This window comes from Phalaenopsis equestris, unplaced genomic scaffold (genome assembly GCF_001263595.1).
Source record: "Phalaenopsis equestris unplaced genomic scaffold, ASM126359v1 Scaffold000600, whole genome shotgun sequence".
NCBI classification, from domain to species: Eukaryota; Viridiplantae; Streptophyta; class Magnoliopsida; order Asparagales; family Orchidaceae; genus Phalaenopsis; species Phalaenopsis equestris.
In genome coordinates this window covers 2,634,684-2,650,318 of record NW_018165040.1, presented here as the reverse complement: position 1 = coordinate 2,650,318, position 15,635 = coordinate 2,634,684, and the positions used below count along the sequence as shown (strand labels likewise).

At 37.0% G+C, this 15,635-nt stretch overlaps 1 protein-coding gene across 2 annotated transcripts in view; it reads left to right on the top strand.

Moving 5' to 3' along the window:
- Nucleotides 1–15,635, top strand: part of LOC110029642 — a 71,147-nt gene that overhangs the window by 41,374 nt on the left and 14,138 nt on the right. For both annotated transcript variants that reach the window (XM_020732025.1, XM_020732026.1), the window contains exons 4-6: nt 4,282–4,395; nt 4,484–4,552; nt 14,298–14,436. In XM_020732025.1, the coding sequence (XP_020587684.1) occupies nt 4,282–4,395; nt 4,484–4,552; nt 14,298–14,436 (322 nt within the window). The remainder of the gene's footprint in view (nt 1–4,281; nt 4,396–4,483; nt 4,553–14,297; nt 14,437–15,635) is intronic.

Genomic DNA, 15,635 nt, shown 5'->3' with positions numbered 1-15,635 from the left:
AAGAATATAGTGTGAAGTAGGGGGGGTGGGGGGGGGGGTGGTTACAGTAGGGAGGAAAGCAAGAGAGGTAGCAGTCAATTTGCTGACGGGAGAGGGGTTGGGACTGCAACTGGGAAAAAGGGAGGGAGGAAAGGTAACAGGAAGGGGAAGGGTTTGGGGTTGTAGTAGACAACAAAACTGCTGGTTTTTGGGCGAATTGCAGCTTGTACGACAATAATGATAGCGAGAGGGAAAGGAAGTTTGTGGGGGATGGGAAAAGTCGAGGATAATCACTACCTCAGAACAAGTTGCAATCGGTGCACCTTCTCGCCGTCAGATACAACCTTAAAAAGGGAAAACTAGACGCCGACGACTGTCCAAACAAAAATCTCAATAAAAATTGATCCTAAAACAGAGAAAACAACATATAAATAGTAGTAGATAACTAAGGGGGGCTCCCCTCAATTGTGCGACAACCTTAGCCCAAAGCCGAGGGCCGACCAACCCCCTTTAAGGCTCTGTTATGAAAGCTGTTCAACAGCCGGTTTAGTCCCCCAGGCGAGACTCGCGCCAGTCTCTCGTGGTGGGGGAGCTTCGACTTCATTCGTTGAGGAAGATTCTGGTTTTTCATTTGTTGTCCTAGCAGCCCTTAGATTCCATTATTGGTTGCACTTTCTCCCAAAGTAATCAAAAGCCGGCTCAACTTATTTTGAAACGAGTTAACTCGAGCCTCCATGAATGGTGGTGGCCATGTTGATAGGGTATCAATTGTGATGTCTTGAAATGCTCTCTGTCACAATTGTCTCATGTCTGGAATCAACGTCTCAATTTTATCATCCTTTATCATCACCAAAATTGATCCAACCGATGTTGCTTGGATGGCAAGGGCACTTGTGATCTTGAATTTCTCCGAAGAAGGATGATGCGCTTCCCCTCCTTGATGAATGGGTAGGTGGTTCTGAATTCATCGTGTTGTGTATTATGGTCAAATTGTCACGATCTTCCCAACAACAGGTGATAAAATTTCATGGGAATTACGTCATGCCACACCTGATCCTGTAGCTGACTTTTAATCAATAACTTCACTAGACACCTCTTGCAATGCCAACCTTGCTCTACTTTTTCAGTCACATCAGAGAATATGACTGGGAATGTCTCTAAGTCATGAGACACAATTTCTCCACCATCTGTGTAGATGCCACGTTCTTTCTGCTCCTCCATCAATGATGAGACCGCATACAATCCCGTTCATTGTGCAGTGGGTGTAAAATATATTGTGGCGAAGCTACTGCAGATCCCTCATATTTTTAGTCTGTAGGACCCGTCGAGCTATGATCATCTTGCTTTCATCAGATGGAAAATGATACACCTCACCTTGTTCCTCAACCGCCACCTCATTGCTAACCCTTTCCACTTTTTTCTGCTCGGTAAGACACAACTCGGCTTGTTCAGCAACTAGAGGCGATGTGCTCAAATCCATGACATTTAAAACATTTTCGGGTTGGAACTGTAGTAGGCGTGCTACTCTTTTTGGTTTTCTTCTCATTTGAGGTTGTTCTGTCCTTATCCGAACTAAGTTTCTCAACTCCCTGAGGCGTGTTGGTGTCTCCAACTACGGTTGGCTGTCAGACTGGTGCTGATTGCCTGCTTTGTTTATTCTATCTCCATTTTTAGGGCTAATGTCTGTCTTGGTGATCAATAATGCTATAGCCGCACAACGTTGCTGAAAACAGGTTTTAGGCCTTCGGATAATGGACTATAGTTGTGTTTCTTTGGCTCAACCAACTCACACTTCATCTGCAACTGGTCAGATTGCGTTGTGAACTACTCCACTAATAGGTCTCTCAGTTGCTAGTGGTGGAGTGTCAGAACCATATCTCGACGACAATGAGGTGGTAGATATTTCCTCTCCATTTTTTATCTTTTCTCACTTGCTAATTTTATCACTGTTTTCTCTCTTTTTTTGCCTCTACAAGTTTTCCTATTACAATAAGGCGTTCTTCTTCAACTTGATGGTTGCTAGTTATACATGTGTATTCTCTTACACTTCCTTATACTAAAAAATCTGCTCAATTGATTGCAATTTGTCGATAAATTCGTCTGGACCCATTCCCACATATAATTTCGGTAGATTCATTTTGATGCTAAAATCTCGGTGTCCTCCATATGTGGCTTCCTCTCTCGGTCTGATACTGAATTCCAAAGCGTCATGGTCAATTTTTCTCATAACCGAGGTCATCCCTATGGAAGGGATGCAAATTCTTGCCTCTTTCTGCTCTTCGACTTTCTTGATTAGGGTTGAATGTAATTTCCCCCAGTGTTTCATCGTCAATCTTTGCAAGCCTCTGTTAAAGCCGACTAATCTCTCGCTATATCTTGTCCCGGGTAGGTTCTGACATGTATCCTCTTAGTGACATGATTAGAGTTTGGGGATTGGAATGGTGGTTGAGGATAGGAAAGAAATTTTTTGGTAGAGGAGGTAAAACAAATGCTAGGAAACCCTAGGATAGGACTAGGGTTAGGCCAGTTCCTATACTAAATGATAACATAGTTAACTCAAACCACAATATTAATGCAATATTATTGTTGAAATTCAAAAGATTACATTGAACACTCTTCGAAACTGAAAATACATGACTATAAACACAAACGACACTTAGGGTGAGGATGGTAGTGGTGAACGTTGGTTGGACAGTAGTCAGATGGTTGTCTTAAGTGGTGGTAGGGAAGGGGCTAATGTGGGGTGTAGTGACAGGAGGCGCAGGCCTTTGATTAAAGCCGACTAATCTCTCGCTATATCTTGTCCTGGGTAGGGTTCTGACATGTATCCCCTTAGAGACATGATTAGGGTTTGGGGATTGGAAGGGCGGTTGAAGATAGGAAAGAAAATTTTTTGTGGAGGAGGTAAGACGGATGCTAGGAAACCCTGGGATTGGACAAGGGTTAGGCCAGCTCTTATGTTAAATGATATCAGAGTTAACTCAAATCACAATATTAATGTAATATTATTGCTGAAATTCAAAAGATTACAATGAATACTCTTCAAAATAGGAAATAAACGACAGTAAACACAAACAACACTTAGGGTGAGGATGGCAGTGGTGAACGCTGGTTGGACAGTAGTCAAATGGTTGTCTGGGAAGTGGCGGCAGGGAAGGGGCTGATGTGGGGTGTAATGACGACAGGCGCAGGAATTGGTGACTGAGAAGGGGGGCAACAAGTTCAATGATGGCGAGAGCGAGCGGAAGCTTGCGGGGGTTGGGAAAAGTTGAGGATAATCACCGTCTCGAGACAAGTTATAGCCAGAGCACCTTTTTGCCGTCGGATACAACCTAGAAAGGGAAAATTAGACACCGACAGCTTTCCAAACAGAAATCTCAGCAAAAACTGACCCTAAAATAGAGAAAGCAACATATAAATAATAGAGTAACTAAGTGGGGCCTCCCCTCACTTGGGCGGCAATCCTAGCCCAAAGACAAGGGCCGTCCTGCACCCTTTGAGGCTCCCTAGCTGAACTGGTTCAACAGCCTGTTCAGATCCTCAGGTGAGCCCACATCACCTTATGTATCTCTTAAATAAATGGAGAATGAAGGTTTAGCAAATTGACTTTAAATATTTGGTTTAAAGCTACTAACATTGATGATGATATGTGATTAATCATGGAATTAACTTATCAATGTGCTGTGCAGTATGGATTATTAAGGAAACTAGGTTGAAATTTAGAATTACGATAGTTTAGAATTGGAAAGGTACATTAGTTAAATGTTTCATATGGGCTTGTATCCATATATTATTTTTTGGATACTTCTTAACACTTGAATATTGTGGTATTGTGGTTGGGCAGATTAATTGGTTTTTTTTTTTCCAAAGATTGGCTAATTGTGGTTTGAAAAAGAAGTGCACAGTTGATGAGCTCTCGTGAATATCGAGTGGTGAGGGGTTATATACACAAACTATTCCTAACTTTACAAGATTTGCACATTACTTCTTATGATATGCAAGTCTGAACATTTTCTCTGCTTAGAATGCTTAAATGATTTTTCAAAATGCTTATATTTTGCATGATGCTCAATTTTAGTTTGAAAATCTATTTCATTGGACATTAATATGGACCATATGGTTGAAGTAAAGCTTGAATTTCATTTTGAAATGATGTTTTGCTCTTATTATCATTATCTTTGATTTATAGGTTTATTTCAGTTATCATTGAAGGCTTATGTAGCTTGATAATTGCTACTTAATACTTGGAATGCTTTTCTTTGGTCTTATCCTTGATACAAAGAACTCCATATATATTGCCAGGTCTACCTTACTTTGCTCTGGTGATCTACATCCAGATGTTCTTCTTCAAAAGGAACGGCAAACCAGGTTGAGTAAGAAACAATATAATTTGGAGATAAATAAGTACCATGCTAAGTATGTTTATTTCTCTTTGTATTGATTTTGTGGAACCTTGTATCTTTCAACTTCTTCAATTTTGAATATTGTATTTTGTCTGTGACAGCATGGTTTCAATGTTCAGAATGTTGAAGGAGAAATCAGAAACCTGTGAAGATCCGGAGAAGTTTTGGAGGTTGTCTTATCTGCTTTGTCTTTTTTTTTTATGTTTAATATATCTGGTGATAATTTATAAAGCTCTTCTAGTTAAGTTTTGATTAGCATTTTAAATAAATCACTTTTATATCCTAATAGAAACATGATTAGGTTAGTACTATGACCCAATTTAGTTATGAGAAACAACACTGCATCTCTTTTTTTCTTTCAGATTTGTTTATTCTTTCATGGTTAGTCATAGTTGAAAAATAGTGTTCATTGAAGTTTTAATGATTCAATTTCTCCTTTCAAGTTATTGGGGAAATATCGATTTTCTTCAATTCCACCTCCAATTTTCCATCAAGCTTGTTAATCCTCCACCTTCCTTTATCACTTCATGCCACCTCATTGTTTCATGGACTTTTGAAACTATTCTATAATTATTATTTTGTCTACTCATCAAACCATGTATTATTATAATCATTCTATTTTGATTTTGCATGTTTTCTATTTCAAACTCTCTTGGGATTGTATAAATATATAGGGCTGCAAATAAACTGAGCCGAGTTGAGCTGGAGGTTTGGGTTTCTCATTTTCCTAAATCATGTTTGAGCTTGGCTTGAGCTCAATTCAAGTTTTTGTGATGGTCTTCAAGATTGGTTCAGTTAAATACATGTTTTTCAAGGTTGATTCATTTTGTATTATTGAGTATTAAACGAGTAGCTTGATTGATATTTTAGCTGAGGCTTATTATACCAAACTTATTGAGCTTAAAAAATGATATTATAATTAGGAGCATTCATTCGAACCATCCACACACCCTCACATAGGTTACAAGCTCATGTCATAAAGCTCATCACTACAATTTAAATAGGACTAAGTTCAACGCCCAAATTATGTGGGAATATATAGCTACAAAGTTAGAATCGAGCAAAAAGTTTGTTTACGAGCTTTAAATGATATTATTCATGATCATAATTGAATCTAACTTCCTAATAAGCTTGTTTAAGAGTTTCATAATGGCTCGTTAATGAGCTTTAAATCATGTTCATGATCATAACTGAATCAAACTTAAAATTTTTCGAGCTTGTTCATTGAACGACCAAATATTAATGGAAATGTTCAAGATTAGTTAACCAAATGGTCATGAACGAACTCTAACCGAGTTAAGCCATGAATAGCTTGTCGAATGTTTGGTTAGCTTCGATACCAATTTGGTGAATATGATTTTTCATATGGAGTTTGGGCTTTATACAAAATTGATGGAGATCTCAGTGTACATTGTCTTTATCTTCCCCTTTTATCAATAGTGTCTTTGAATGTATTGCTTTCTCCTTAAAGTCACCCTTATTGAAGAGAGGGCGAAAATGGCTTTTGTATGAGGAAGGTTGAGAAAGAAATAAGGTAAATTTTGGGATAAGTGTGGAGAACCTTGGAGAAACTATTGGTTTTTCTTTGAATTTATGAAGAGGGAGTGGTAGGAATTGTGCCTTATGGCAGAAGAGAGAAACCCAAAAATTATCTTATGGTAGGAGGAAATAACTAGAATTTAATCTTTTGGCGGATTGCTTTGATATTAAATTAAAGAAAACCATGGAGATAGATCCCCTTATTGATCTTCACCTTTTACTCTCAATACTTTCTTTTAATTGTTATTTTTCTTTTTGAGTGAATTAGACTTGTGGATGGATGAAGTTAGAGAAGTTGAGAGAGATACGAGATATTTTTGGGCAAGATTAGGAATCCGAAGGAGAGGCTTTTAATTTTTCTTGGGTTTATAAAGAGCAAGTATTAGAGACTGTTCTTTACATGAGAGAAACCCATGGATTAGAGTTAGAGTTCTCGGGATTTGATCCCTTTTTTTTTTTTGTTTTTTGGAGGAGGAGAGAAAAAGGGTGATTTGGAGGAGATTGGAAAGGAGTTGGAAAAGATGTGTTGAAGAGGGAAAGGATATTTTTATCATTTCAGCTTATGATAGGATTACAAAATTACAAGCATTAAAATCCTTATTTATAAAAATATGGTTGCATGATAAAACCAACCATATCTAAAGTTCAAATCAAGATGAGTTTTAAAATCAGGAAAATTTATTATATTACTAAGAGAAGATAGCAAAAGGAGGATATCTATCTACTAAAGGTAATTTAATTCTAAAAATGAAATTAAAAAATTAATCTCAAATTTTTTGCTAGCATGGTCTAATTGCAATCTTGACTTGAATCTTGTCATGAACTTGGGCTTGGGTTTCGGATGCGGGCCTTGTGTTGCATCATTGAAACTGACACATTTTCATCCTTCTTCTATTTCAATGCATTTTTCCCTTCTGACTGTCTTGTACCGGTGATTATTCATCATTTTATCTATTTATTTAGGCAGCGAAACATTGATATTAGTCATAATGTGTCTTTTTTGAAATTCATTTTTTGTTTTAGGCATCATTTAAAAGTTTATCTTTCGGTACTTCATGGAGTACTTTACATTTTAAAGGTATGACAGCATTAATTTATATTTGAAGTAATTGTTGATTGGCTAGTGAGTTTTAGAAGGATACAATTCTCCTACATGTGAAAATTCTAGAACTCAGTTCTATTCTTAATTTTATGTCCGAATGCTTCAAAACTTGCACATATCGGCTTATCAATCTGATGAAATATTCTTTTGTAGAACATATGGGAGAAAAAAACTCAGAAAAAAAAATATATATCATTGAATCGTCGAGGCTCTGGCGAAACCCTAGCCTCTGCTACCTAATTACATGCTCGTAGAAGAAGGGGAGTACGACCCTCTGTTCCGACGTCTGTTTTGTCGAGCCTATAGGGCCGGTCGCTGTTGTAGGGCCGATTGTGGTCCGTCGTCTGATTCGTCGAGCCTGTAGGGACGATTGTGTTGTTGTAGGGCCAATCGAGCTACGCTGTGCTGCTCACGTTTCTGCTATTTCGACCAGTCCTGCGCCTTCCGCGGGTTCGACGACCCGACGCTGCTGGTCGCGCTTCAGATCAGAACGTCTAGTTTCTCTGGCTTTTCCATCGGCGGGATGAAGGATCGTCGTCATGGCGCTTCCTTATTTTTCGGTTGATCCTGAAAAAACTTCTTTTGCCCACATGGTGGGTAATCATCTTGCAGAATCTACTATTGTCTTCCCCTCAAGTTACAATGAATGTCGTGATAGTACGAGTAATTGCCCTTTTCTTAAGAAGATATGAGTGGGAAGACAACACTATTTTTCTCTGATTCAGAAATTTCAACCCTAATTGAGAAATTCAAGTTCGCTCTTATTGGGAAATTTCAGTGGGGCACTCACCTGTGGAAGGTATCAAAGAGTGTTGACGATCTCAAACTTGTAGGCAATTGGAAAGTGAGACTTTTGGATGTGAGACATGTGTTGATTCAGTTAACCCTAGCTGAAGACTATGCTCAAATTTTCTCTAAAAAATATCTCAACATTGCAGGCAAGTCAATGAAGTAACTCAAGTGGTTTTCTGATTTTGACCCAAATCATGAGTCTCCTACCATTCCGGTATGGATTAATTTACCTGGTCTCAAATTGCATTTCTTTAATCATCAGATTCTTTATTTTGTTGGAGCCATTTTTGGAGATCCTATGAAGCTAGATTTGTCCACCTTTAACCTAACCAGGCCTTCTGTGGCCATAATACTTATGGAAAGAGATATTACCTTACCTGATATTACTGAAGTCTGGCTGGGCACAACTCATAATGGATGTTGACAACTAATTGTCATGGAACATAAATCTTTTTATTGTATCCACTGTAAGATGTTTGGGCATACAATTGATAATTGTCACAGGCTTTATCCAAACTTGAAAGCTAAAGCTCAAGCAAACAAAGAGGGGTCTAACAAACAAGCAAACAAAGAGGGGTCTAACCCCATTGCTATGGACACATCTGCTCAATCTGTGGAGGAAGTTCCCACAAGACAGGATTTGCTTGTGGATCCCCCGTGCCAACACCGTAGTTCCTAATGAAGAACACCATACTACATGTACAAATATAAATGTGTTTATACCACTCACTGTTATTGAAGAAGACCCACTTAACTTACCAGGACACATGAGAATGCTCCTGCTCCCCTGATCCGATAAAAGATCAGCTTGTACAACAAGTTGTTGCTTCTAATGTTCAAGAACTTACACATGTCCGACACATTTTAGACCAATCCACTGATCAGACGAGCCAATCTTTGGATGAGGAATGACAAGTCTATTCCGGGAGGAGGAAGAAGAAGAATGAAGTCAGACTCGAGCTCGGGAATTTATTGGACGATACATTGGTTATTACTGGCAATGACACTCAACCCACTAATTTATTAGCTCTCCTTCCCTAGAACTAGAGGCAGAGGTAAGGCAAGGCAAAATCGGGTCGCTCTTTAGTTACCTAATAATTCGGATTTTGACACTTTTTGGTTTTTCATTTTTTTAGGTCTCTCATGTATTTTTTCGTATTTTCGCTTTTTGGAACCATTTGCATATGATGACTATCGTGTGGCAGGGTGTCATGTTTGGGTCTTCCCACACAATCTATATGTATCCTATTTTCTTTTCAATATATTAGCCATTGGGCTTTCTAAAAAAAAATACATAGAACTTTGAATATGAAATTACATGAGAGCTTTCATCTCATCGTACTTTCTCCACTGGATGTATAGAAAGTAATGCCACTGTCCTACTTCTTAGTTCATTTTCTTAACATTAATATATTATGAAGGTGTTCATATGCGCTCCAAAAATAAAAGAATATCGTTACAATTAACTACATTTTATCCACTGTTATTTTTGTAAAGTTAAATTCATTCGGTACTACTTTAAATCAAAACGTTGTTTAAAAAAAAATCTATAGTAAAAATAAATTATAATAATAAAAAAATCTATTTTTGTTAAAAAGTAACTATCAATCATAGTCTTGTGAACTGTTTACATGCTAGATAAGTCAATAATATAATTGCAATGTCTTATGGTCGATTCGAAAGATAATTTAAAATGGTGAGGGAATCAATTTTTTCATTACTGAGATCTTATGATGGAGCTTGCTTTCCTTGTTTGACAGTGAAATTTGAAGATATTATAGGAAAGAAATATATGTATTACATAGCTCAAGCTCAAACGATATGCTCCAATCCATGACCTTAAAACTAAATATCATCAGCAACATGCATGGAATTCGTTCTGTAACTCGCTTTGCTGTAATTGCAGTTTGCCTTTCTTTCAGTTGATAACATATTTAGGGTATTTTTCTATCCTTTAAGAAAATTTTGGAAAAATTGGTAGGAAAATCATTTTTTTTTCATTTCATAGTCCATAAAAATTAAAAATGATTTGATTTTGTAATAAATTGAAAGTAAAGTAATTTAGGCCATCATATTTATAAGGTGCATTTACGTGCATACCACAAAATTCTTATATATTTGCATATCGAACATCAAAATTTTAATATTTACATGCATAAAATACCATTATTATTAACATTTTAAAAGTGAAATACACTTTTTTTTATGCATGAGTTTATGTCACCAAATTGCTATAAATGTAAATATGAAACTTAAGGTGTTAGATATGTAAATATATATGAATCGTGTGATATGTATGTACATTTCCAGGTCTAAAAGTATAAAGGATATTTCTTGAGTTTCAAAGCCGAGTAAGTGAATCTTCTCTTTCTGGTGTGTTGTTCATGCTAAGCATTCATCTATATTTTATATAGCGCTTTGCACGCTCCGCCATCTTCTAGAAACCGACAAGAGAACCAGGGATGGAAGGTTTTAGAGAATACCAAATGGATGAGAGAAATCCATATAAATCTAGAATATTCCATCTCATTCTAGAGGATGGTAGAAAGAAAAGCTCCAAGGATAACTCAAGAATAACCCAGAAAGATCTTGGGTCATGTATGTAAATAAGAGAATAGTGTACGATTCTCTATAAACTAGGCAATTCTAGAATATTCCTTTGGACTTGGAGGGGACTATAAATAGAAGTCCCTCCCCTCATTTGTAACCATCTAAGTAAACTTTCCAAGCTTCCAAGCATTCAAGTGTTATAATCTTTCTTAATGAAGTGTTTCTTTCTCCATTACTTCTCCCTATTATTCTTTCAAGAGTGTTGTGTGCTTACAAGCCCAAGTATTGTGAGGAATAGACTGATTTAGTGCAAGGAAGAACACTAAAACTGCACAGGTGACTAGAGATAAGTTAGTCTGTGACAGTTGTTGTTAGAGTCATAGTTTGAAGGTATGGCAAAAAACGTCAGAGAGCACGTGATGGAGTCCGAAGCCACTGATGTGAAATCATCTCAACAAGGGCGAGGTTTTCAGGAGGAATGAGATCCAACTGTATTCAAACCACATGAGAGGTCCAAGTTGAGCATGAATAACTTTGATTCGCGTCTTGCTAGGATGGAGGAGAGGCAATGAATGACATCACATAGAGGATCTTGGCCAAAAGGTTGGTGGACTCGTGGATGACATCACAATCCATTCAACGAACAGATGTATGATGCTCTAACTGGAGGAGTCTTTAAAGGACCAAATGGCTAAGATGCAGGAGGATTTGATGGGGGAGCACCAAGAGGTGCGAAGACCCAATGAAGAAAATATGAATGACATATGTGTTAGCTTTGAGGAAATGCGTGGAAGCATCTCGCTATGCAAGAAAGCACTAGCGACACCCACCAATTAACATACTTTCAAAGTCAAGAGGATTGAAGTTTCAAAACCAAAGACTTTTGATGGAGCGCACAAAGTGAAGTGGAAAACTTCTTATTGGAACTTGAGTATTATTTCGAGCGATGGGGATTACGGGTGAAGAGGCAAGAATACAATTTGCAGCTCTTTATCTTTAAGATATCGCTATGTTGTGGTGGAGAAGAAGGCAGGGAGATATAGAGAAAAGTATGTGCACCATATCCACCTTTGGTGACTTTAAGAAGGAGCTAAAGAGACAATTCTTCCTCGAGAATGTGGAGGATGAGGCTAGGGCCCGATTGCGAATGCTTAAGCAAGAGGGATCGATTCGGGAATACATTTGGTAGTTCACAAGCTTGGTTCTTGAAATTTCCAACATGTCAAACAAGGATGTTCTTTTCAACTTCATGGACGGACTCCAACAGCGAACAGACTGAGCTTAAGAGGCGCGGAGTGCAAGATCTTGCCACTGTCATTGCAGTCGTTGAAAGCTTAGTTGATTACTCAAGTGAGTCCACAAAACCAAAGGATAAGAAGAATACATATGTCAAAGAGAGGGAAGACAAGTATCAACATAAGCAACTTCATCCATAGCAAAAAACAAATGGAAGCCTAAAAATGACAAAACTAAACCACAAAATCAGTGCATCCTTTGTGATGGACCGTATTGGGCAAGGGATTGTCCTCAGAAGAATGCTCTAAACTCTCTCCTTGCAAGTCATAAGGAAGAAGGAGGTGGTAATACGACGACACAAGCAGGGGCTATACAACTGGTGAATGGGATGCAAGCTCCAGCAAAACCCCAAGCGAAGGGGTTACTCTTTGTGGAGATTGTAATAGGCGGGAAAAACACTAGAGAAACAGTAGACACGGGTGATTCTCATAACTTTATCTCCACCGAGGAATAAAAAATATTGTGTTTGCAGATGACTAAAAGAGGAGGCTCCATCAAGGTGGTCAATTCAGCAGAAAGACCTATCCATGGAATAGCCAGAAGAGTAAAGACCAATATTGGGGCGTGGTCAGTTTCCTTGGACTTTTCTGTCATGATTTTAAAGTTGTTTGAGGAATGAACTTCTTGGATCAAACAAGAGCGTTCCCAATGTCCTTCGCCAATAGCGTGTGCATCATGGAAGGGAATCAAGCTTTCTTAGTACCAGTAACAAGGACTTATAGGCAGGATCTCAAAATGCTATCGGCCATGCAATTTAAGAAGGGCATTCCAAAAGACAAGGGGAGTTACTTGGTTGTTCTTCAGGACCCCGATGAAGAGACAAAACCCCAAGAAGGTATACCAAGGGAAGTGGTGGAGGTTCTTAAAGAGTTACCAAAAGAACAACCACCAAGGAGGGAAAAGAATTATCTCATTAGGCTGGAGCCAAGGACTAAGTTGCCAACCATAAAGTCTCCCAGCATGGCACCTCTCCTGCATACTGCCAAGGAAAAACCCAAGTTTACCAAGTCTATGAGCAAACAAAGGAAGCTGGTCCGAGGGTCAAGAGGAAGCCGCAATGAGGCCATTGCGAGGTTAAGTGGGGGAAAGTGTCACGCTGTGTCATCTTCTAGAAATTGGCAAGACAACCATAGGATGAAAGTTTTTAGAGAATACCAGATGGATGAGAGAAATCCATATATATCTAGAAGATTTCACCTCATTCTAGAGACAGGTAAAAGGAAAATCTCCAAGGATACTCAAGGATAACCTAGAAGGATCTAGGGTCATGTATGTAAATAAGAGAATAGTGTAGAATTATCTAGAAACTTGGCTATTCTAGAATATTCCCTTGGACTTAGATGAAACTATAAATAAGAGTTCCTCTCGTCATTTGTAACCATCTAAGAAAACATTTCAAGCCTCCAAGCATTCAAGTATTGTAATCTTTCTTAGTGAAGTGTTCCTTTCTTCAATACTTCTCCCTATTCTTCTTCCAAGTGTGTTGTGTGCTTACAAGTCCAAGTATTGTTAGGTTGATTAGTGCCAAGAAATAACGTTAAAGCCGCACGGGTGACTAGAGATAAGTTAGTTCGTGACAATCTGCTGTGCATATTTATGCTGGCTAACAGCTTTACTAGAGTGAACCCATTCTGACAAAAATAAAGGAATATTTACATACATAGCACTCAATCCTATGTATTACATATCTAATACCAAAATTTCAATTTTTTACATATATGCCACCTTATCTATACATGAAAAGATGTATTTCACTTTTTAAAAGTCAAAATAGGGGTATATTAATGTGATATGAATAATTTGAGTGATATAAATGTAAAAAGTGAAGTTAGGTATTAGATATGTATATACATTAGAATTGGATGGTTTGTATGTAAATGCCCCTAAAAATAAATAAAAGAATTTCTTTTTGAGGTGAGCTAAGTTGAGGTAGAGAGCAAAAAAGAGTATTTGTTGTGAGTCGACCCTCATTTTATATCACTTGCAATCTATGGCCGCGCTATTTTTATGGTTATTTCATTCTGTATTCAATGCCTCGTAAAGTATCAGTCCTTTTTGTTATATTAGCCCAATTTGGAAATATTTGGGCTTTAATCCAAGTCCATCCAGGAAGTTTTCCTCAGTTGAAATAGCATTTTTTGCCCAAGTCCAAGTTGCCAAATATTTTGCCCATGACTACAATAGGCATGAACAACATGCAAACCATGTTGAGTTGCATAATAGCATATTATAAAATGTATGGCATTCATCATGGTAACATAGCTTTTGCTGAAGGCCTTACATTCTTGAGGCATTTACATACATTCCTCACAATTATTTTGCATTTATATATCTAACACCTAAACTTTGATTTTTTTACTTACATTCATAATACTCAAATCGTTAAAATCACATCAAAATCGCTACTTATTGCTAATGTTAGATGTTAAATGCACCTTTTTATGCATAATTTTATAGCACCAAGTGTTATAAATGTAAATATCAATCTTTAGATGTTAGATATGTAAATCCATAAGAATTGTGTGGTACTTATGTAAATTTTTCTACATTTTTTTCTTTTTTTTAATTATTTGGCAGAAGTAGCTTATCGAAGAATAAGGTTTCTCATCTAAAATGCAATTTATTTGTGTTTGCAGGAAGCTATCGATTCAGAATAATAGTGGCGAGGGAGCTAGTGCAGAAATGCCTGATGGCTTTCCCATACATAAAAAAGATCTGCCTATGAAAATGTGCAATCACCATGCGGATGTGGCTAAATATATGTCTTATATCAAGGTAATAATGCATGCAATTATGTTATTGCATTGTAGAAATTACTTGGTTATGAAAATTGCCTCTACTATTACTAACAAATAAGGTACTTATATATAGAGAAATCAATCCCTCCTAATTTATAAACTTATCAAACATATCTCACCTAAATTAAATAATTCTGAATAAAAAATAGAATAACATAAAATAGGAAGGGAATAAATCATAAGAAATGTTTCAAATTAAATGTTTCCCGAGACATTCTAAAAATCTTCCAATATTTGGAGTTGGTGGCTGGCCCATACAAGATTTTAAAAACCTGATCAGATCGTTGGTTCGACTGCAAATCGGACCCAAGGTCGATTCTGTTTTGGCTAAAACACGTTTGTCACATCGAACTGGTAAAAAACCAGTTGAATTGCTGGTTCAGCCACTGAATCGGGACCGATTTTCGGTCCAAATTTAATTTTGCACGGCAACCAATGTTTTTCTACTAGCCTACAAAGGAGCAAGGATAATAAATTTATTTTTTAATGTTATGGGCCCACCTATCTAAAAAAGTTGTCATGTTGTGTGGAATGATTGCAGTTAGCTTCCACTTTCTGTGCCTCTTTTAAATATTAACTAGTGTATGCCTCTTTAAGATGTGGGACTAAGAGCAATGCAAGCACTGGGAAAAAATATTTTTAGTTAGAGCTACAAAAGATACGCTTGAGACTCATAAATTATTAAATTTGATATATTAAATAATTTACATAATGATATAACCAATTAAATTTAAGAAAAATGATTACTATATAATTAATCAATTTAATATATAGAGTAAAAAATATATTTATTTTGTGATTAATAAAATTCATACAATATTTTTTCATGAAATATTCTTAATAATATATCATTTTTAAGAAGGGTTTGATCGAATTCGACAAAATTAATTGGAGAGATGTTTTTACTATATTATATTATTCTTTGTAACAAAATTTTTAAATTATCAATTCTGTTATTATTACATAATTGTTGACCTCATTTTTAGTGAGGTCTTAGTCTTCTACTCTTAGAACCTAGGATCTAGCTTTAGGAGTTCTTATTGACCATCCTAGCGGACTAGCAATGGAGCCCACCTCCCGTAGAACTTCAAGTCACTTCTTGACTCATTTTTGTGAAGAACTCGCATAAGTGGTTCCAAGCACTCAACTTCTAGTTGTAAGGGCTAAGGACCAACA